This window comes from Thunnus maccoyii, chromosome 1, assembly GCF_910596095.1.
Source record: "Thunnus maccoyii chromosome 1, fThuMac1.1, whole genome shotgun sequence".
Lineage (NCBI taxonomy): Eukaryota > Metazoa > Chordata > Actinopteri > Scombriformes > Scombridae > Thunnus > Thunnus maccoyii.
Genome location: NC_056533.1, coordinates 1,085,355 through 1,108,908, shown reverse-complemented (window position 1 = coordinate 1,108,908; position 23,554 = coordinate 1,085,355). Strand labels below are relative to the sequence as shown.

The following is a 23,554-nucleotide window of genomic DNA, read 5'->3' as shown; positions in this document are numbered from 1 at the left end:
ATTCAGAGGATGATTGACGAGACCTATGGGGATGTCGTTGGCCAGGTCCGTGCCGTCAGCGTTGGTAATTTTTACTTGGAGGTGTAGCAAGGTGTCGTTCAAATCCAAATATTTTTCACCGTCGCTGGGAATAAAAAACGGACAATCGGACCATTGTCAGTAATGGCCAATAAAGGTAAAACTTCTGTGTACAGCTTTTCTTCGATAGATAGCTGTGTCAAAGGGGCCGAAAATAAATCCTGCTCCGCCATACTGCATTCAGCCGATTTGTGATGTAAAAGAGCCATCTTTGTTTGCTTCTAACAACGAAGTGTTAAAAGATATCTCTGGACCTTGCAGCGTGGGTAGACTTCCTTCCTTTAGGATTGTTTCTACTGACTGATTTTATCTTTTCAGTGCGCCGACGTTTTTTAGATCCCTCTGAAACGTGCTGCCCGGGAGGTCTCTTCCTCGCTCTTCTAGCCATAATCATAATACCCCATAATCCTTAATAATAATAACCATAATCCTTCTTGAGACCCCTGTTCCTGTTGACCCGTTATTTTACCAACGGCGTGGCTAATCACCTCTGAGTGTTTTTAGCGGCTGATTTAAGATGAGGTTTAGTGATGGCAAAATCTCTTTTCACCATAGGTGAAACAAAACAAAATAATTTTGAAAATATAGAGCATATCCCTCTCCCGTACATGACGGGCGAGCCGTAAAAAACAGAGTGCGCCCCCCGCTTGGTTTTCATTATAGCTCACAAAACGGTGAGGATCGTGGTTTATCATTTTTTCAGGGAGGAGGTTTTCGAGTTTAGGTTTTCGTCTAAAATGGAGTTTTACAATACACTTGCCAAATGTAAAATTTACGGGTTTACGGGTCGTTTTGATCTGTTTTAATCTCGATATGAATGTTTTCAATGTGTTTCTTCGCCACAGGCAGGTAGTAGGCAGGGTTGAAAGACGGTGTGACTATGTCACCGTATGTCCTTTGTATTCCGACGGTTCTCAAGAGTGGAGCGTAAGCGTCACCTACCAACTGATGACATACCACATCGCTATAACAGTAAAGTTGATAAATCCCCGCCTTTATATCCGTGGGTAGGGAGCCATCCTATCGTCAAACTTGAACCATTCCCCTGGCTTCATCCCCATCATATAAGTCATGGGCGGGAAAAAACGCAAATGATATTGAACTCCCGCTTGAAATTCAAATTTTCTGTGAATATGGCTGAAATTTATGTAAACATCGGAACCTATTTTTCTTTGAAAGGCATTCAACTCCTTCTGGAACTGATTCACATCGGCGTAATAGCCCCCTCTAATCTTTTGACAGTGGATTTCGCTCTCGGTGTCAGGGTGTTGGGGTTTTTTTCCTCCATTCATAGTACCCTGACTCTATAGGGAGGTTAAACCAGGTATGAGGGTATGAAATCTCCGTCAAGGCCACCTCCCACGGACCCTCTAAATCAATATGTTGCGCTAAATCCACATGATAACTGGAACTTGTATTATTTTTAAATACATCGATACTAGCATTGGAGGGTAGGATGACATAAAACCCCTCGCCTGAGGTTTGATCCATGATGTAATGATGTCCTGAGAGTCACTTATGGTGTTTTATACATTTTTCAGGTCACTAGCCTTAACCCAGCTGTTGAATTTCTCAGGCCAGTTTTTCCAACATACCAATGACCTTCTCACGACCCACTTGTCCAAAATTTTTTCCACTTGATAACTCTTATCTCGAGCTATTTTTACTTTTTGCAACTCTGCTTCGTAAAATGTACCTGTACACAGGGGGTAGTCGCGGTATGCATTCTGACACCGTAAACATCTCGTCGGTGTAACTCTGTTCATATTTTTTATCAAACACTCCTCTCAGTTTGGAGATTCTCATAAGATCTCCCTGTTTAAAATTCATCTTTAACTTTTCTTGGTACTGTATGGGAAGTGAACCGTACAAGTTTTGAAAAACTTGGAGGGTGTTCTCAGTCATCACCTGCCTAGGCGTCATTTTTATACTTTTATGATAGCTGTTATTATAGCTTTGAACCAAGTCCTGCAAGACATCTACATACCTACGGGTGTTTTTAACCGTAAAATACCTCCACATTCTAGTTTTCAACGTATGGTTAATTCTTTCAATCACCGAGGCTTTCAGATCGCTGGCTGTTGCGAAATGTTTAATACCTCGTTTCTTCATCAATGCCTCAAAAGTCTTGTCAAAGAATTCTTTTAACTTTTCAGGAGTCTGACTGTCTTGTAAAACAGAATCAAACACCTTAGTCACCTCAGAGCCTGTTTTCTTCTTTAGCGGACGTACGTAGGCCTTTTTTGAAAATACATCTATAACAGTTAATAGATAATTTAATCAGTCGTTATGATCGGCTAAGGCTTGCATGTCACAAAGGTCTGCCTGAAATTGGTATAGAGGTCGTGGTACAAAAACTCTATTTCTAGGAAAATGTAATCTGGCTGGTTTATGCAGAGTATGGGCATCTTGCTCAGATAAAAAATCTTTAACTCTGTCAGTCTTTACTTTTTTCCCCGTTTCATCCTCCATGGCTCTACAGAGTCATTCAACTCCACCTAAGCTACCAGGATGAGATGGTTACAAACAAAGTGTACAGAGTAACCAGATCAGACACTTGAGGGATTCATCTCTCGCATGATTTCATAAAATGACACTGAACGTTCCTTCATGGCATGCATTGTGTTTTGCACCATCAATTGCCACGGTACATGTACAGTCCTTGCGCTAATGTGTCGTACTACATCCAACATGTATTCCAGTTTAACACCTTTAACATCTCTGATCACATCACTCGTTTTGTTTTTGATAACCTGATCCAAAACATCAATTAACTGACCGATGGCAACATGTTCCTCTATATGCGTGGCCATTTTTCCCAAGTAATTACCCATCTGCATTAGTTATCATTCAAAAAATTCTCCACTACGTGCAAAGCCCTTATTTTTCTGATCTCTCCTCTAGTCAGCTTAAAGAAGAGCTTGGCGATTTTGTGTGACATGTGTTTCGTGTATCTGAGTTCGTAAAGAAAGGCCTCGGAAATGCCCTTGACTTTGCTGTCAAACACGTGAATACATTGTACTTCAAGGGCTTGCTGGATGGCAGGAATGAATCAATCCGTCCAGAGTCTTTTGTTCAACTCTTCAAAGTGAGTCATGTAGAAATACTCGGGAAGTTCCTCCAGACATTCATGCTGCCTCTGACTCGGATGATTGATTTGACATCCGTCATCCATCACGGCAGTACCCAACAGACGAACCACCACAGTTTTCACCGTCTTCAGAAATATGGTGGTCAGCACCCTGTCTGCTTCATCATCACCTCTACGTGGAGAGCCATCTGATGAAGATCCTGAAGAAGAAGAAGTTGGTGAGTCGGGTGGCTCAGATGATGCTGAAGAAGAACCCGGTGAAGATAGTGAACCTGGTGAGAAGATCAGTGACAGTGAGTTGGGTGGTGCTGAAGAAGAAGGATGTTCAGGACACCCAGCCGGAGGGACTGGTGACAACGGCGGTAATGTCAGTGATGGCGGCGCTGAAGATGGACGAGCAGGTTGCACAGTCCAAGGGATCGGTGAAGATGGTGGTGTAAGAGTGAGAGACATTGTTTCTCAGAGCCTGGTCTCAGTCTATTCAATCAAGTCTTTTAAATGGGCCGGGTTAGAGGAGGGCAGGGTTTATGAAAGAGGATGAACCGTCTAAGCAAAGAGAGTTTTCTTCAGAAGCAAAATGTCTCTTGAGGTCTGACTGATGGCAAAGAGGTCTTTAATCCTTACCGCATTTTCGTCCATCATTTTCAACCAAACCGTGAGAGGAAGGCGTAGTGATTGTTTGAATACCCCACGTTCAGAATTGAAATACTCCCAAGACAAATTCGTCCTTGGGTCCGTCAGTCAATGACAGCTGACGATTTGCAAACAGATTCTCCTCCTCTTTCACTCCATCTTTCTCCTCCTCCTCCTCGTTCACATGTACGTGGGTTGCTTTGAGATTATCTGAAGCCACCATATTAAACACAGTCCAATCCGTCGAGTTGAGCATTGCTTTGACAGTAAGAGGTCCTAAACTCTCCCCTTCGTCCAACTGGTAAAAACACACTTCATTTGCGCTATAGTTGAACGCATAACCCCATGCGCCACCCGCATCTAATTTCCATTCCCTCTGAAGAGGGGTAGCCGCAGGCGTCTGGATTCGACACAAATGTATAATACGTTTCTTGGGAACAGGCCAAGATTCGTGATAACTCGTCACAGGCGTCTCGCTGATCATCGTTGCTATGGGAGCTCTCTTGATCATCTCAAGTTTGTTATGTAGTTCCACTATTTCTTCATTACTCGTATCAGGAGCCAAGGATTCAGATGTTCCCTTTGCCATGTTGAGGTTTTTTGTTTTTTGTTTTTTGATGCAATCAAAAATGTTCAGTGATAAATGCAGTTAAACTCTCTCCTCTTATTAATCTTTTTAAAACCCACCCACTTTCTTCCTGATTGGTGCATAGGAAGTGCAGACTTCAATAATGCAGCGGTTTCTGATTGGTACATAGTTGGGGCAGGACTTCAATGACGTGGCGCTTTATGATTGGTTTGGGGGCAGGGTCGGAAGGACATACCGGAAGGTCAAAAGGTCAACTCATCCATCAAATTGACAGAAAGTCACCTCTTCCTCTCTCTTATGAATTATGAATTTGTATATGCAAAATGAAAAAATAAATTCTAAATTCTAAGATTAAAGTCAGTTTGCTCCCCCTCACCCACAACCAATAAAAAAAATCACAAGTTATGTTGCAGATGTGTATGTATGTAGATATGACCAACTTTAACTCTTAGAGGTCTTGAGGACCTTATTGGTTTCAGGGGGCTGGTGCTTGCTTGGTTTACAACCAAGGTGGTGTTTGTGGTGTCTCACAGGGATCAGTACTTTGTCCACTTTTGTTTTGTGTTTCTCATGCATCTTCAAACAATATCAGAACAAAACTACTTATAATTGAATATTGAATACCAAGAAGGCTGAAATGTTGCTTGTTGATCCAAACATGAATCCAAGAATTTCTCAGAGCCATACTGTCAGGAATTTGCCTAAGCAAGAGCTGTTAATTTGGTCCAAAATGCAGCAGCCAGATTTGTTACTATATCTAAGAAGTCTGGTCATATTTCACCTGAGTTTACTCCATCATGTCCTTAACACTGACTTGATGATGGTTATTTAACTGATCCTAGATTTTACAATAAATATTTTGGAGGTAGGATCTTTTCTCACCAAACTCCCCACTACAGGTTTAGGTGGAGGACTCTGTCAAGATTTTTTAAAAACATATCTGAAAACCATATTTTGTCTATGTGCCATAGTTTCTCCTAGTTTCACAATCTGGGAAAACATTTAGCTGATGTCTGCTTGACAAATTTTCCAATTCCCTGTACAGTGGAGGGGAATGACATTTTATTTGTGGTACTCAAAGCTTTGGAAAAATGATTTTAAAAACTCAACAGCAACACATCACCCTTTCTCATATACAACATCCTGGTGACACTAGTTCATTTACATAAATCATTGCTGATCGTATTCATTGATTCAGAACAAATTTTTTTAACAAAGTACAACCACCAGCAGTCTATTTCTTCACAGAGGGAGGCATACCAGAAACACTGGGATGTTCCCTCTGCTGAAAGATAAACATACATTTAAATTTTACACATTTTAATCCCTCTACTTGTTTGCTTGTGTGTTTATGTGTGTGTGTGCTCCCTCCCTTCCAGGCAGACATTGATGGGCTGTCTAAGAAGAGCAGTTTGTCAGTGAGAAAAGTTGAGCGCTGGTTCAGAAGAAGACGCAGTCAGGACCGTCCTGGAGTCCTGAAGAAGTTCAGAGAGGCCAGGTCACAACTGTGTGTGTGTGTGTGTGAGAGAGAGATAATAATGCAATGCAATTATGCAATAATAACCTCAGATACTCATAGCCTATACATGTTTCCCCTCTGTTTCCTACAGCTGGAGATTTATGTTCTACTTGTTGGCATTCATTGGAGGAATAGTAGCACTTTACGATGTGAGTAGCTGCTATGATTGGAACTTGAGGCAGCTGTGGTTACATTAAAGCCTATAGCAGCCTTGTGGGTGGAGCTCTACAGTATATCTTAAATAAAAGCTTTACTCGTCTACATTTCAAATAAGCTGTACAAATAAGATAAGATTTTCTCTCCATGTTATTGCAGAAAGAGTGGTTTTATGACACTCGGGAAGTATGGACAGGTTTTCCAAAGCAGGTGTGTATATAATAATTATCACATTCATTCATCATAAATTCAAACACAATTCTTTTCTGCTGAGCTTTTTCCTCTTATTCTGATTTAGCAAGTAACTGTTTGGCTCTATGTTGAAATCTTCCACCTTGTTCTACTTAAATGAATACGCTAGGAACCTAAAAAAAACCTCAACAACAGCCCAAAAGGATTCAAGTTCCTTGCCTGCATCTTAGACAGACTGTGCCCAAATGTCACCATGGCACCAATGTCAATGTCACCAATCTGTACCAGATGAAAGTTAGATATCAGCGTGAAAAAAAACACAATTTAACAGATTTTGTGTGTGTGACTCTGCCAGATATTGTTGTTTGCAGCTGTGGTCTGAGCAGGTTAGAGTACAAGCACAATATCATGCCATGGTAACTAGATTTTTATTTGGAGTCAGTAGGCGCAAGCAGTAGATGATTTGCTCATTTTTAACAGGGGGGATGGCCCAATGGGAGGGTTAACCCTAACCCTAGGACTGCAGGATTATCATATATGCCTAGCCTAATTCTTGGTATTGTAATTGCGATTATAATTTTGATTTAATAGAACGGCTATTATGTTAAATACATATTTTTTGTAGGCCTATTCGTTTACTGTGTGTGGACATTAAGCATTTTTATAATGCTTACTTTTCAAAACACACAGGAGTTTTGACAATATAAACTTTACCTGGAATGATGTAACTGTAGTAGCTGAGCACAGTGTGATCAGTGTAATTTCCTCAGTCACATTACCTGCTCCACTCCATGGTTACACATCTGTATCACCTGTAGCAAAAACTGTATCTGTAGTCATGTCTCCCTTGAAATATTTTGTTACAGAGGTGGCTTGGTCTGGGGGTGCACTTTTACCAGCACAGACACTACTGAATGATCATAGAAATATGTTGGGCCTCAAACCACAAGGTCACACAGAGAAGGCCTACATGTAACCTGTGAGGCCTGACCACAAGGTGCTTTTTCCTTTGTTTCCCCCGAGACAAAGGAATAGTGCCAAAATGCTGCTTACAGACAATGGGAGTCCATTGCAAACTCCATTTCCAAGGATGCTTTGCAATTTTCACACCTCAGCAGGGAACAGTCAACATACAGACTCTCATTGGCGGAGATGCTCCTGCACAGCAGAGCGTCCTTATGACGCAGCTATGACATCACCGCCCCTTTAAAAACTGAGCACACCCTGAAAAACACACCTTTCCCATGTCGCTGAGCTAGGGGTAACTTCTGTTCCTCTGTGAGTCAGCTTGACGAAAGGGGGTAGCCCACGCATGTGTTTTCCCCCCATCGAAGTCTTTCCCCTCGCCGGACAAGAGGAGACTTCGCCTGTGTTCACCCGAACACATTCCTGGATCCGAGAGAGACCGCTGCTGCAACCAGTGTCCCCAAATTCCCTCGAGAAGGAAGTTCACTAACTGAGACCACACCGAGAACATTAGATTTCAATAGTTTAATTGAGATAATGAAAGAGAGCTGATATGTTGATGGATGGGTTGGAGAACCTGATGAAGGATTAGGGATGGAGGGATGAAGCGATGGGGAGAGGAAAGGGGTGAGGTGTGAGAGTTGAGGAACATGGAATGGAGGGTTAAGGGACGATGATGGATGTATGGTATGTCGACTGGACGACGACTGCCGACAGTAGGGAGGTAGGAGGGAACAGGGGGGAGAGGTTGAGACTCTGAGTGGGGGAACTGTCTCTCCGGTCCATCGCCTGGATAGAGCCCCCCTGTTCCTGTGTTAAAACAGAGGAGAAAGGATGGTTGATGAAAAGAGGGGTTAGGGTGGGAGGGACTTGCAACTGAGACGAGGGGAGAAGAACGGATGGGGTGTGCCTAAATACTTTGTAGTGCGGAAGTGGGATGTGTACTCGGCTTGGTCTCTGTTCCCGAACCTTGTTTATAAATCTATAAACTTCATTTCACTAACTGAGACCACACCGAGAACATTAGATTTCAATAGTTTAATTGAGATAATGAAAGAGAGCTGATATGTTGATGGATGGGTTGGAGAACCTGATGAAGGATTAGGGATGGAGGGATGAAGCGATGGGGAGAGGAAAGGGGTGAGGTGTGAGAGTTGAGGAACATGGAATGGAGGGTTAAGGGACGATGATGGATGTATGGTATGTCGACTGGACGACGACTGCCGACAGTAGGGAGGTAGGAGGGAACAGGGGGGAGAGGTTGAGACTCTGAGTGGGGGAACTGTCTCTCCAGTCCATCGCCTGGATAGAGCCCCCAAAAGAACTTCATGCGGAGATGTGTTCAAGAATGTGGCTGGAGTATGGTTCTGGAAAAATCGCCGACTTGTGCAAAACTTGCAGGTTTGCAACCAGGAACATGTGGCAACTCGCCTGGTTTGGCGGTGGAGAGCGGGTCTTGTGGATATGCGTGGTGGGCTAGCCTCTGGTTTATGTAGGTTTGAATTGTTCTGAAGGCTCGAATAAGAATTTACGTGAATAGAAAAGTGGGGCAAGAGAAGCCAAGCTGGTTGGTTTGCTTGCTTAAGGTTAAATATGAGGGTGTCTGGGAGTTGCGTCCTCGTCTCCGAAGAATGAATGGGAATATCAGACGTCGTTGCATGCTGTAGAACGTCTGTAGAGACGCGGATTCTACGACTTTGTCAGGGTAGGGAGGCAGGCGGCCTGTACGGGGAATTCTGGCATAGCAGGCCAGGATGATGATGAATGATGATGATGATGATGAAGTCGGGGGCAAGCGCTTCGACTTAAGGCTGGGTTCGGCCTTACTGACCTTTGGATAACATGCCGAAGTGTGGAGCGAGGCTGGATATGATGTCCTTGAGGATTTCTTGTTTATAATGGTCAGCAACAATATAGCGTGGGAACGAGGATGACTAAGACCTCTTTTTCCCCCAAAGAAGGGCTTCGATGATGACTTGACGTGGTTCATCGAGCAGGGTGGGGGAGGGGGCAGTTGAGGTGGCCGACTGGAGGTGAACCACCTAAACTGCTGTAGCCCCGGAAACAGAGAGAGACACTGGGTCAGTGCAGCTGTATGTTGCGAGAACGGGCACTGTGGTTGTCTCCGGAAGGGTCGAGTGTCGGGACTTGGTGGAAACTGTGGGACAATCACGTACGAAATGGATGGAAATGGATGGTCTGGCGGTTGAGATGGTTCTTTGGAGTTAATGGCGATTAGTGCTTTATGATATAGTGGTGTCATGGACCGTGCTTGGTGGGGTTCTGAGGGCCACTGCACCTAACATAGGCACCACTGAAGGAAGGATACTGTACGTGGGTATCAACAGGCGTGATGCACCTGGATGGGTACGATGGCCGTCGGAAGCGAGAAGAGAAGTGCGTGGCCTGCGATTAGCTTTAGCTGTCAAGACTTCAGTAGCCTGTGATGGGGCTTGAGACTGTCAGGACCTATGAAGCCTGCTGCATGAAGGGAGTCGAAGAAGGGGGGAAAAAGGGGGAGATGGTTGGGTGTGGGGGCTGAGTGCGAACTGTGGGATAACCGTTTAAAGGAAAACTGATGGTCTGGATGGCTCTTTGGAGTTAACCGAATGGAGTGGGTCGGAAGAAGGAAGCTCCGTGGCCCGCTGATGTCATGAACTAGTGGTGGGGGAATAGAGGCTGACTGGAGCACTGAATTGATGATGAATGGTTGTATTGGAGATGATTCGTTGTGTTGAAGCATTTTAAATAGTCGGTTGACGGCAATGAAAGAGTGAGGGCACACCCTCCATGGTGCCTTGAGATTCGGATGAAGGTAGAATGGATGAAAAGAAAATGGATGGATTTGAGTGAGCCGTGTCGGCTGTGGCTAGAAAGCGAAGAACGAAAAAGGTGCTGTTTTATGGATAATATGGGAGGATGGAGGCCGAAGTGATATAGGAGGAAAAGATAGAAAGTCTGGAGGGAGGCACGGGGGATGAAGGGGTGAGGGTTGGAGGGATGAAGGGTGGGGAACTCAATTCAATTCTATAATATAGCGCCGAATGACGACGAGGTCGTCACGTGGCACTTTAGCGTAAAGCAGGTCTAGACCATTCTCTTTAATTAACGGAGACCCAACAATTCCCCCCGTGAGCAAGCACTTGGCGACGGCGGTGAGGAAAAACTCCCCTTTAACGGGAAGAAACCTCAAGCAGAACCTGGCTCTAGGTGGGCGGCCATCTGCTTTGACCGGTTGGGTTAGAAAAAACAACAACAAACAAACAAACAAACAAACAAGAACAAACAAAAACGAGGGGGGGGGGGGGGAAGGAGGTAAGGATGAAAAATGAAAGGGTGAGGGTAAAAGTAGGGTGGAAAAGGAGGAAGAATAGAGTTAGAGGGATGAGGGGAGGGGGTCGGGATGGAGGGGGGAAGGGAGAGGGTCGGGGATGTGAGGATGAGGGGGTAAGGGTCGAGTTCGTGGGATGCGGGATGAAGGGATGAGGGTCGCGGGATGAAGGGATGAAGGGATGAAGGGAATACTTACGACGCATGAGGAATGGGGGGGGGGTGAGGGATGTTTATTGGGTGAGTGGTGGAAGAGCAGGTGTGGAAAAGGAGGAAGGATAGACTTAGAGGGATGAGGGGAGGGGGAAGGGATGGAGGGGGAAGGGAGAGGGTTGGGGGTGTGAGGATGAGGGGGTGAGGGTCGAGGTCGTGGGATGCGGGATGAGGGGATGAGGGTCGAGGGATGAAGGGATGGGGGAAGAAAGAAATATTTAGCATACTGGTCGAGAGAGAAAGGGAGGAAAAGAAGAGAGAGAAAGGGAGGAAAGGAAGGGAAAGGAGAGAGAGATGATAGTGATGGGGGTTGAAGGATGAAGGGTCGAGGGATGAAGGATGAGGGGATGCATGTATGGCTGTGGGCATGAGGTCGCTCGACCTGGCCCTCGGCAAATGTGGGAGCCGTCCGCTGCTCCGCTGTAGTGGGCAGTGTGGTGCCGTGGGTGTGCCCCGTATCAGAGACGTTGGGCAGGGAACCCGGAGGTGAGCAGCTGGATACATCGGTGATGAGCTGGAGGCTGTGTGGAGCAGGAAAAGCACGGCTTTTGAGACGAGGAGGTGGTGTCTGAGTCGGGTAGAATGCGTGCATGATACGCTGGGGATGATCGATGGCCCATTGTTTGGAGAGAAGAGGGTGAGAGTTCCTGAAGAGAAGTAGAAGCGTTAACGAAGAAACATGAAAACAGAAAAGTGAGTTAGTATGAACCATGGAGTTACGTGAGCACTTAATAAATAAGCAGGAAAATGGGATGAAGGGTTAATTCGGAAGATAAAAATAAAAAAAAGGAGGGAAGAAAGGAAAGTGGAGTGTGCCCTGGCCGGAGCTGGAGAGTCGGGGCTCCGTCGTAGCGGGCAGCGTCAGCGTGGTGACGTCATCGGTGTGCGGCGTGCGTCTGGTTAGCGTTAGGCGGTGAACCCGGAAGAGCGGGACGATTTGAACTGCCGGCCGGAAAGGTGAGGAAAAAGTTTCCGTAGAGTTGGAAAAGCTTGGCAACGCTATTGTTTCGCTGGAACGGTGTGTCCGTCTGTTTGGGAGCACTCTGTAGGTGAGTGAGCGTCCGGTTGAAGATGTTGCTTGAAGGAAAACGAGCCGGGTCGGAATCGGCTGAAGCGTGGGTGTGTATGGGTCCCAGCTGATCAGCAGTGTGGCGTCTGAGGGAGTAGCTTTTCTTCCGAGGAGCAGCGGTGTAAACGGCCTCTGCGTGGATGTGGTGGTGAAGGAGGTATCTTGTTGGTACTGCAGGATCGAGTCGTGGATGGTATTGCTGGGGAACGTGGTCCAAGGAACGCGGGCGAGGGGTAAGCGTTTGCGATGCGACCCTGTCACGGGTCACTTGCAACTGAGACGAGGGGAGAAGAACGGATGGGGTGTGCCTAAATACTTTGTAGTGCGGAAGTGGGATGTGTACTCGGCTTGGTCTCTGTTCCCGAACCTTGTTTATAAATCTATAAACTTCATAAACGGAGTTTCTTCAGGAAGATGTGGAACCTCTCTGCCCCGCTCTTCTTCATCGAGTCGACTCTGCTGTTCTCTCCGCCACGCCACTGAGAGCCAGCTGCCATGATTTTCGCCGACCGTGCGAGAACGGCCACCGTCTGCATCCGAGCCAAGGACAGGGCCGGACAGAAAGACGGACTACACACATACCCTGCTCGCTTTCTGAAGCGACCAAGTAAGAGGCATTAGTCTGGGCAGAGGCAGTGTTAGTTGTGTGTTTTTTTCAGCATCAGTGCTGTTGCTTAGCATTTAGCTTTTAGCTTTATTGCTGTTGTTCTTGTTGTGTGAGTTGACGGACCGCCAAGTCCATTTTTCTCTGCTTTACTCTGAGCAGTATTTTAAGTTTGCTGCCTGTTTAGTTGTGTTCATCACACTAGACTGTTTTGTGTTTGTCCCGCTTGGGACTACTGCTGTGTTTGTGCCACCGTGCGTGAGGAAGTAAGTTGCTTTGTTGATCAGAAACCAGACAACGTGCATAACAGAATGCCGTCCGCACGCATGCTGTCTGTGGACAAAGGAACTCCTTCTCTTCCCCTCATGATTGCTTTCCCTCTTTCTTCCCTTTCTCTTGTGACTAACACACACATACACGCACCGACATCTTTTTGCCGAAATGCCAAAGCAAGATGCCGACCACCAGGCGGCGCCATCTTGCTTTGGTCTATCCAAGACACCACTGTACTTTCGCCATTCGGTTCTCGTGTGATGTGACTTCCTCCCACAGTCACGTCCGCGTCGCAGACCGACGACGTCATCACGTCAGGCCCCGTTGCCATCTTGTCGCACACATACACACACACACACACACACACACACACACATGCATTCCTCTGCATGTGCTCAACCCTGTACATAGCTGTTTGTGTTTTGCTTGGTAGAATTAGATTTTAGAATAGTAGTTTATTGAACAGAGCATTCATTAACTTTGTTGACCTTGCTAAGTTTAATAAACACTGTAATATCTTTAAAGACAAGTTCTTTTGTCATTATTGTGTGTAACATATTGTGAAAAGTGGCTGATTGAAGGAGTCAGAGCTCGAATTCAACCCTTCTTTGTTCACCCTTGAATGTTGATGTCTCTCAGATATTAACATTTTATCTGAACTCCCTTTTTGAGACTACCTTGTTTGGTTATTGGTCCCGGTTTCCGGGTGGTGCCCCATATTCCCCAATTCATATTAATAATTCTATTAATTGTTATAATTAGATAATTATCTTCGATAATTGATAATTATTGCAAATAATCAACTGTGTTCCTCACAGACCCAACTGTTGGTCCCTGAAGTATTGATTAAGGTTAACAATATCTTGATTTCATAAATCATAATTATCTATGATAATTATGAATTATTGATCATAACCAAACACACTACTGCCCGTCCCAACAAATATTATACGAATATTATAGGAATACTACAGGTAGCAGTGTGTTTCTTTGATCCTCTCACTCTTCTGCAACTACATGTTGAACCAAAAATCACAGTCTTTATTTAGTGAATGAGGCTGGTTCAGTGCCATGCGGCCTTCAGTCAGGAAGTTCAGTCATGTGATGACAGGTGGCCATGAACAGTATGTGGGAAAGATAGTAATCCCATGCTGTGTCCCAAATCCATACTACACACCAATATGATTGTTTTTTGAGTATGCAGTGCATGGACATTACTGTCCCACAATACAGCACACAGAAAACAGACACAGACGAAGGAAGAACTGCACATGTGAAGGGCAGCATTGCATGCCTCATAGCGTACATCCTGCTGGAATCTTATAAAAGAAGAAAATCAGACAAGGGAACAGCTGAAAAAAATTGTCAGATGATGGGGAAGCAGTTCCTCTCATTTTTAAATCAGTCTGTTGTCTGAGGTCGCAGATTATATGACGTCCATCACAGAAGGTTTTGTCATTCTCATTTAGTATTAGGCATGTAGTAGGCTTCATTTGTTATATACTTGCTGCAAAAACAGTATACTGTGACATGTAGTATGTACTGTATAGTATATAGAGTAAGTATTTAGTATTTTGCATCAGATTTGAATTCTCCACCTCCTGGTGACATGACTTTCCTCATCAGCATGTACTGTGATAATATGATGAATACTATGCTCACAAAGCTCATCATAACATCATCATGACACTGCTATACAATAAACTAATGTAGTTTACCTTTTTGGACTAACAAGAAATCTTAGCCTACAAAAATGACAGTTAAACTCAATTTTGAGCTATTGTCACTTTCTGATATACTTTACGTTGTCACTTCTCCACTGTGAATGCTCTTTGTACTGAAAACACTTATTAATGTCAGTGTCTGCACTCATATCACTTGCATCAGGTAAGATGACAAATGGAACTATCAACCAAAAATTCTGTGTATTTCTTTTACAGTACAATCAAACCATAGAGTATTCGGGGCAGGGTTGATTATTTTATTCATCATTTATAAACAGTGTGTCCCCTGGTCATTTAACTATGATACAATGGCACACATTTTATAGCCTCTCTTCTCCATAAAACCTGTAAATTGTTACTTTGACTGCAAATGAAACAACACTTGTGTCTTTATTTAGAAACAGAGCTGTGCTCAAATTTTTATGAATGGAAGGAATATAAATCTGTCTGATATTCTGGCTGCAGTTCTTTGTCAAATTGACTCTCATGATGTCATTCAGCACTGTAGTGGGAGCAGGACTGGCTCTCGCCATTTTGGTGCCCTAGGTAAGATTAGGATTTGGTGTCCCCTCCCCCCAACCACGTTACCCCACCAGTGCTGCCTCGTCACCACCCACTCATTCTACAGTAAAAATATGGACAACAAAATCAGACACCACCATGGTTTCAAGACCAAAATACTTACTTTTTTATGAATTAAAATTACTTCTCAAACAAACGAATCCTGTATCAAAAATGAATAAATTGTTAAATACTACCAACCACCTGTTAGTAACATCCAAGACTATGGCACTTGATTATTCATAGATTACACTCCATAGATTACTCCTTCCATGATGTCGTGTATAGAGTGTTTTCTGTTTTCATGGGTTTTGAGTATTTCACTGCAATTTTTCCAGTCATTAAGTCCATTATTGATTGCAGCAGAAGCAGTAAAGACATTTTTTTGCTTGGAATATACCACCCAGATGCTCTTGATTTTCTGTCCATCCACTAATTTTCTGTGAAAGTGGTGGTGTTGGGAACTTCTCCCATCCTGTCATTTTGGAAATACAGAGTCTTATTGTACCTGATATGACCCTCTACTGACTAACTCATCATATCAGACAGGGCTGGCCAGTCAGCAGGATCTATAGGTGCTGTCTTGATGGACTCTCATACCTCAAGATATGTTCCAGTTGATGGTGTCTGTAGGCTGTAGAATAGTAACAGTGTATGTTGTGTCTGTTGTTCCTATACCTGCAGGCAAATTTAAACATACATGCAAATATAGTTAGTAATCCTTTAGTAAGGACACACAATGATTCATAAATTACAACACATGATCTAAAGCATAAATTATAGATAACGGTTGACCAGTACTGTTCAATTACATGAGTGAAAAAAGGTCAGGAATCCAGATTTAAATTATTTTTGATGGGAATAAATTATTCTACCTTTACTGTGTCCTGTAGACAACTTGAATAAATATAGATGGTTGCAGTCTAATATTGATTAGTATTTAAGTTAGCAATATTCCCTTACTTACTATAGAAATTATATTTATGATTAAATGTATTTTATTGTGCTAGTGTTACCATGATAATGCATGTATGTAAGAAACCATTTAATAATAGATCATATTGGTATTTGACTTGAAACTTTGCAGTGTGGCTCTAGCTCATTTGAAAACATTCTTTTTGAAAAAGGTCCAGTGGGTGGTGATATTGCCTTAAAAGTGAATGAAAAACCGAAAAAACTGAATCAATAAATAAAAATGAAAGAAATGAAAGTAAAGTTTATGCCATCAAAACTGCTGGGTGTGTGCAAGCTGCAATTCCCATGGCTTTCTGTCACTGTGAAGGTTAGAAAAGGTTTGGCCAAAGTACTGGCTTAATAAAAATAGATTCCCTTGCATCCTATTGTGGACAAATGGACAAAAATGTACAGATGTACAGGATGAGTTATGTATGTTCATAACTGATTGTGAATATTTGATAGAATTATAGCAAAATGTATCTGGATTTGGCCATATTGACATTAGTTATATAACTGCAGCTGTAATATACAATGAACAGAACTCACCTGCTGCAGGCTTTGTTTCACTGGAGGTAGCTGAAGTGCTTGATATGGTGTTAGATGTTGCTTGACCTGCAGCTGTATTCAAACATACAGTACATCCATACTGTTACACCACTGCACTAATTCCTTTGTGCCATTCTACTGCATATAAAGTAGCACTGTACAAATAAACTTCATTCAATTTGACTAAGACCTACATTTAATTAGTAACAAGGTGTAACTGTAACATTCAGTAACAACAACAACAACAACAACAATAATAATGATAACATAGCAGTGTATTATCAATTACACAGAGACCACAGATAACTGGCTGAACTGACCTGCTTCAGAGAGTCGTGTAGATGGGAGATCAGATGTAACTTCCCCAGCAGCTGGGGACTTCTGTAGATATTTCCTGAGTGCATCTGGACGGTAGATATTTATCCATAACTAAAAGAAAAGCTTGCACCACCAGATAAGTTACAACATAACTCTAAGTAACAACGAAATATTTACACACATGCTGCTGGGGTAGGTGTAAATCATGAAATGTCACGGATGGTGATGGTAAAAACAGCAGTTTTTCTGCGGCACAGCATCATTTTTTCATTAATTGCTGCTATTTTACAACACAGTAATGCAGTAGAGACCTAATTTATTGATATGATATTTCAGTATCGATCCAGCTTACTACAGTGTGCTATGGTGCGAAGTCCCTCATGCCAGCTTACACATAGCTGGTGCAACCCAGTGCAGAAATCTGTTTTTATGGATATAGTTTTTGCCATTATCACTGATACTGGTCACTGAAATTTCAGCACAATGCCTTACATTCTAGGAAGGAGCAGTTATCCAGATAACTAGCTACTGGCTTGCAATTCAGTCTAATATCTTTCAATCTGTAATGTTTTCTGAGTCCAGCAGCTATCATAGCATCATTATCTAGCATTAGCTTTATTGCTACTTAGCTAGCTAGTTACACACAAAATGGCATTTTAATGTTAACATAAGACGACATACCTCTATATTGGGCTTTCTTTTTCTCCTCCTCTTTTCTCCATTTTCTTCCAGGCGCACCTGAAGGTTTTGGCCTTTTCATTATTAACTAAAATGTGAATATCTGCCTCTTGACATCCCGTCACAGACTTTGTCTGTGATGCATTATCCCTCTTTTGTCAGGTGCAGGGCAGATGAAACATTGTGAGGAACAGGGGTGCAAAGTGTATTTCTGTCTTTCTTTATGTATTTGTTAATTTTTTACCTCAAGGCAGAAAATGAGGAAGGGCGCCCATGGGCGAGTCATTATTAATTTATTTTTCTTTTGAGGTTGACCAGCACCCACAAGACAAGGTGGCGCCCTAGGCGACTGCCTATATGGCCTATACCTTTAGCCGGCCCTGAGTGGGAGTATGTATGATCCCATTGCTTCATTATCAGCCTGTATTTGCCTTTGAAAAATGGAGTGGAATATGACATCTCAGAGTGAACACTAGATTCTTCTACAGTCCCTTCCTTTCAGCTAAATGAGTTAGGACAAAGAGCACAGCCATGAGGGAAAAACCTTTTCTCTGTGTGACTGAGAGTCATTGTAGCTCCATGTTACATGCCCATCTCTCTGACTCTGTCTCTGTTTCTGTGCAGTCCATGCTGGAGTCTCAGTACTGGTACTACATCTTGGAGATGAGCTTCTATGGCTCTCTTCTCTTCAGCGTTGCCTTTGATGTCAAGAGAAAGGTGAGTAGTTGTTGTTAGAGGCCAGAAATTAAGTTGGCTCAATCTCCTGCACTCCTGATGAATAATTATCTGCTTACTTTTGTATTAACAATTCTAATTTAAAAAAGGTATGTCGTTAGAGGTAGAAGTAATGTGAAGTTTTGACAGAGTATGTGCGGAATTTTAATGTTTCTCAAATTATATGTGAATATAGTCACATTCATATACTTTGTCATCATAAACTTGGCAATAAATCTTATACTGTTGGAAAGCCTATTTATTTCCCTTTTAAATGGTGCCACATTTGTAGGGAACATGCATTTGTGGGATGAGCAGCAGAGCTGAGTATGTGGGTTGCGCCCATGAAAAATTTGCCAAATCTTCCCTGCTAATGCCAAACAGCTTATTTTGCTGTTGCTAGTAATTCTTGTTTTGAGCTTCTGGTACCAGTGGCTTCTGGCTTCAGTGATATTTTCCCCTCAAATTCTGACAAAAAATGTTTTCAATGAGAGGACAATCAAACCATCATGTAACTCTCACGAAAGTACGGTGACCCTGAAGTGCAAATCACAATGACAAATAGGAAAACACAATGACAAATGACAAAACACAACAGCAAATCAAAAAACACAACAACAAATAACAAAACACAACAACAAATAACAAAACACAAGAACAAAAGAGAAAACACGACAACAAATCACAAAACACAACAACAAATAACAAAACACAACCACAAAAGCAGACAATACAACCGCAAAAGCAGAAAACACAACCGCAAAAGCAGACAACGCAACAACATTAACTTCTACCAGAAAAGGTAGGTACCTGCTATCGACAAAGCTTGTTGCTGATTGGATGCTCTCCCATCGACAAGAATCATCGCCGATTGGATGGACGCACTGTTTGTCTTTTTAACAGGAAGGAGGCACTGTCTTATCTATCTATCTATCTATCTATATATATATATATATATATATACACTACCAACTACCTGTCAACAAGGTCCGCGTTAGGTGTTGGGGAACCAGGACACCCTGATGAGAAATGGGCTACTGGAACAAGACATAGATGGAGCAGAGCAGAGAATAGGGATCTGTTGGAATGCTACTATACAACTAACCCCGATGAGAGGGGCTACATGCAGAGGTTGTGGGATATATGGATGCTTCGAAACCCAACATCTAAGCTTACAAAGAAACAACTACTAGCTCAATGTTCCAACATCCGCAAACGGCAACTGCTATCACAACTAGAGATTGATGAGGTACAATGAACATGCTACATCAAGGGGGAGCCAGGACGACAGGTCAGAGGGGAGATATCATCATCCTCCCCACACTCCGAGATTGGGTACCAAGCCCCAACCAGCCCTTACGACCTTAACACAAGGGCAACTGACCTAAGAATGACTATCATAAGTAAGCTGGACACCCAGCACCCCTGTAGCCGATTACCAAGGCTAAGTGACAAAGTATCCTCTGAAAGTCTGCTAGAGGATGTGAATGCAGCGCTACGTACTATCCCTACTAGGACCGTAACTGAGACCAATCAGCTAATATACACCACAGCAACAGTGATCCTAGAGATGCTTGGCTACAAGATGAACACCATGAGCCACAAAGAACATTACCCTCCATGGAGAAGGAGGCTGGAGGCCAAGATCAAGGCAACACGGAGAGAAGTCAGTCAACTGTCAGAGCTACAGAAAGGTGTGGGGACGAAAGGAATACCCAGGAAGTACAACAAGCTGTCTATACCTGAGGCACTGGAGACTGCCAAGCAAAGCTCTGGCTACCCGCCTGAAGAGATACACAGGAGAATCAGAAGCCAGGAGAATTAATAGGATGTTCTCCACTGAACCATCCAAAGTGTACTCTCAGTGGCAAGGTAATAACACAAGAACAGATCCTCCCAGGGCTGAGACTGAACAATACTGGAAGAGCATATTGGAGAAGGAGGCATCACATAACACCAATGCTCAGTGGCTAGTGGATCTAAGGGCAGACCACAGCAATCTCCCAGAACAAGATCCAGTAACCATTACAATGGCAGACATCCAAGAATGAGTGTCAGGTATGAAAAGCTGGACAGCACCGGGCCCGGACATGATCCACACCTACTGGCTAAAGAAACTGACAGCACTCCATGAACGCCTGGCAGCACAAATGAACCAGCTGCTGATGGATGGGACGCACCCAGAATGGTTAACCCAAGGGCGGACAGTCCTGATCATGAAGGACCCCCAGAAAGGCACAATCCCATCCAACTACCGGCCAATTACCTGCCTCTGTACAACATGGAAGCTCCTGTCAGGCATCATAGCGGCTAAGATAAATAGGCACATGGCCCAATACATGAGCAGGGCCCAGAAAGGAATGGGTAGTAATACCAGGGGTGCTAAGCACCAGTTACTGGTCGATAGAGCAGTCACCCAAGACTGCAAGACCAGGCAGATCAACCTGTGCACTGCCTGGATTGACTACAAGAAGGCCTATGACTCAATGCCACACATATGGATACTGGAATGCTTGGAAATGTACAACATCAACAGGACACTAAGAGCCTTCATCAAGAACTCAATGGGGCTGTGGAAAACGACTCTGGAGGCCAACTCAAAGCCAATTGCACAAGTTACCATCAAGTGCGGTATATACCAAGGTGATGCACTATCCCCGCTGCTGTTCTGCATAGGCCTGAACCCCCTCAGCCAGATCATCTCAAAGAGTGGCTAGGGGTACTGGTTTTGAAGTGGAACAACCATCAGTCACCTCCTCTACATGGATGACATCAAGCTGTATGCCAGGAATGAGCGAGACATGGACTCACTGATCCACCTCACCAGGATCTACAGCAACGACATTGGTATGTCATTCGGACTAGATAAGTGTGGTCGGATGGTACTAAGAGAGGGAAGGTGATCAGGACCGAGGGGGTTGAACTGCCAGAAGGCAGCATTGCAGATGTTCAAAACAGTTACAAATACCTTGGGATCCCGCAGGCAAATGGGAACCTTGAGGAGGCCGCAAGGAAGTCAGCCACAGCCAAATACCTACATAGAGTAAGGCAGGTCCTGAAAAGTTGGCTGAATGGGAAGAACAAGATACGGGCCATCAACACGTATGCCCTGCCAGTCATCAGATACCCCGCTGGTATAATAAGCTGGCCAAAGGAGGAGATAGAGGCCACTGATATCATGACAAGAAAGCTCCTTACAATGCATGGAGGGTTTCATCCCAAGTCCAAGGCTTATTTGTGTGTTGGAAGGATCTATCGTTGCCATGGTGGTTGCTATGGACGCTGCTATCACTGAAACCACATAGTTGCATGTTGTTTGAATCATTGTCTGTGCATTGTGAAGTTATCTGAGCTGTTATGTTATTTGTGTTATTTTATGTAACTGTTGTTGATGTTGTTCTTTCAATAAAAAAACATAGATTTTAGAACACCCCAAGGATGAAATGAAATTGGAATCCAGAATTTGAAGCTTTGCAATTGGCTGACCAGAGGACCCTCCTGGAAGTATTTTCCGAATTGTCACCATGTTCAGGTTTTATTTTAAAGGTTCTATACGTAGAATTGTGCAGCAATTTACATGTATTAATCGTTTTTTATTGCCAATGAGTGAACTGGTAGTAATGTAACGTAAACAATGAGACCTTCCCCAACTTTCTCAGTTGTCTGTTACAGCCTGTGGACTGATTTCTATGTGAAGGGCCTGGGCCAGATTTTCTGTGAAAATCCAATGGAAGTGACATTTTTGCACGCTCCCAAGTGCCTTGCCTCACTCCCACTAACGTCAACAAATAACCAGCATAATCACACAACACAACAACTATCCGACTAGAAACACCCTGCAGATATTAGCTCTCCAGAGAGCTACCTGCTTCCACCAACCACTACACATTTCACAACAAAACACGTGTTCTTGAAAACTCAGAAATACGATAGGTTAATGTTAAGGCCACCAGTTTTAATTATTTCTCCTTCGATTCTGAGAAACTACGTTTTTTTGTTAAGTGGCTACATTACCCATGAGCCTCATCGACCATTACTATGGAGATGAAGGCAGCCAGCTTTGCATTAAGCTACAAAACTTTGATTTACTATTATATCTGCTACTTACTTTTAATCACTGAATTTATTCCAAACTGATTAAGATTACACACACACACACACACACACACACACACATGCAGTCGTGTTTCCATCATTTCACAGGACATTACATTGACTTACATTAATTTCCTGGAGACTTATCCTAACCTTAACCATAACCACCACATGCCTAACCCTAACCCTTACCCTTACCTTAACATAACCCTGAACTAATCTTAACTTTAGACCAAGTCTTCATCCTAAAATTAATGATTTACGTTAAGGGGACTTGCTTTTTGTCCCCATAAGGGAGGTGAGTCCCCCCAACATGACTGTGTAAACAGATTTACATCCCCACAACGTGAGGAATACCTGGACCACACACACAGACACACACACACACACACACACACACACACACACACACACACACACACACACATATACATGCACACAACGTTGGATGATGTGACTCATGGAAGGGCATTGTGTTGAGGGCAGACTGGGTACGTTCGACTCCTGTTTTGGCTAAAATATCTGAAATAAATCAACACCTTTACTTTTTCTTAACATAGATCATCTAGACGCAGTGTAATTACTGGTTCGCCTGTACTAGATATTTGATAAATTAAGTGTTTATATCTTTTTACAACCCTATTTACAACCCTGCTTTGCAAGGTGGTAGAACTACAACTGTGGTGCTGATTTGTATTAAGCTTCATGGCACAGCTCTAGGGAATTGTAGTTTTTAAAAAATATTAGTGTACTCTCAGTTCAGTATTTACAACTTCTAATTCTAGGAAAAATACAGAGGAGTTTGAGGGAATGGTAAACACATTAGTGTAATCAGATTTTAAATATCTAATTGTTAATAGGTGAAAATTAATTTTAACCACATTTTACCCATATTTGACAGCACCTCCAGTTGTGGACTGGAGTTGTGGATTATAAGCCTTCAAACATGCAATGTTGTGGAAATTTACTCTCAAGAAAGAGGCACACAGAGACATAAAGAAAGCATTAAACATTGTTACTTGTTGAAGCAGTTGTAAACACTGTACAATCCATCACATCATCAGTAACAATTATACAAATGTCCAAACACAAACAAAAATACAATCATCTTGTATTTTTGGAGAGAAAGCATGTTGTTCAGCTGGCCCTTTCCCTAAAGCCAGTCCTTTCTCTAAAGGTTGTGAACTCAAACTAGACAGCTTTATACCTCTCCAGAAGCAAAGCTAAAAACAGTCTGGTCCCTAAATG

General features: G+C 43.2%; 1 protein-coding gene across 5 annotated transcripts in view; it reads left to right on the top strand.

Annotated features, from left to right (window-relative positions):
- The window catches only part of LOC121895047 (ceramide synthase 2-like), a 43,209-nt gene that overhangs the window by 1,391 nt on the left and 18,264 nt on the right, over positions 1–23,554 (top strand). Inside the window, exons 1-5 of one of the 5 annotated variants that reach the window (XM_042407885.1) lie at positions 3,174–3,611; positions 5,771–5,889; positions 6,002–6,059; positions 6,226–6,276; positions 18,122–18,214. In XM_042407885.1, coding sequence (XP_042263819.1) covers positions 3,306–3,611; positions 5,771–5,889; positions 6,002–6,059; positions 6,226–6,276; positions 18,122–18,214 — 627 coding nt within the window. In that variant the 5' untranslated portion in view covers positions 3,174–3,305. Of the gene's footprint in view, positions 1–3,173; positions 3,612–5,770; positions 5,890–6,001; positions 6,060–6,225; positions 6,277–18,121; positions 18,215–23,554 lie in introns of those variants that run through there. The other 4 variants (XM_042407868.1, XM_042407857.1, XM_042407876.1 and 1 more) reach the window with 4 other exon arrangements.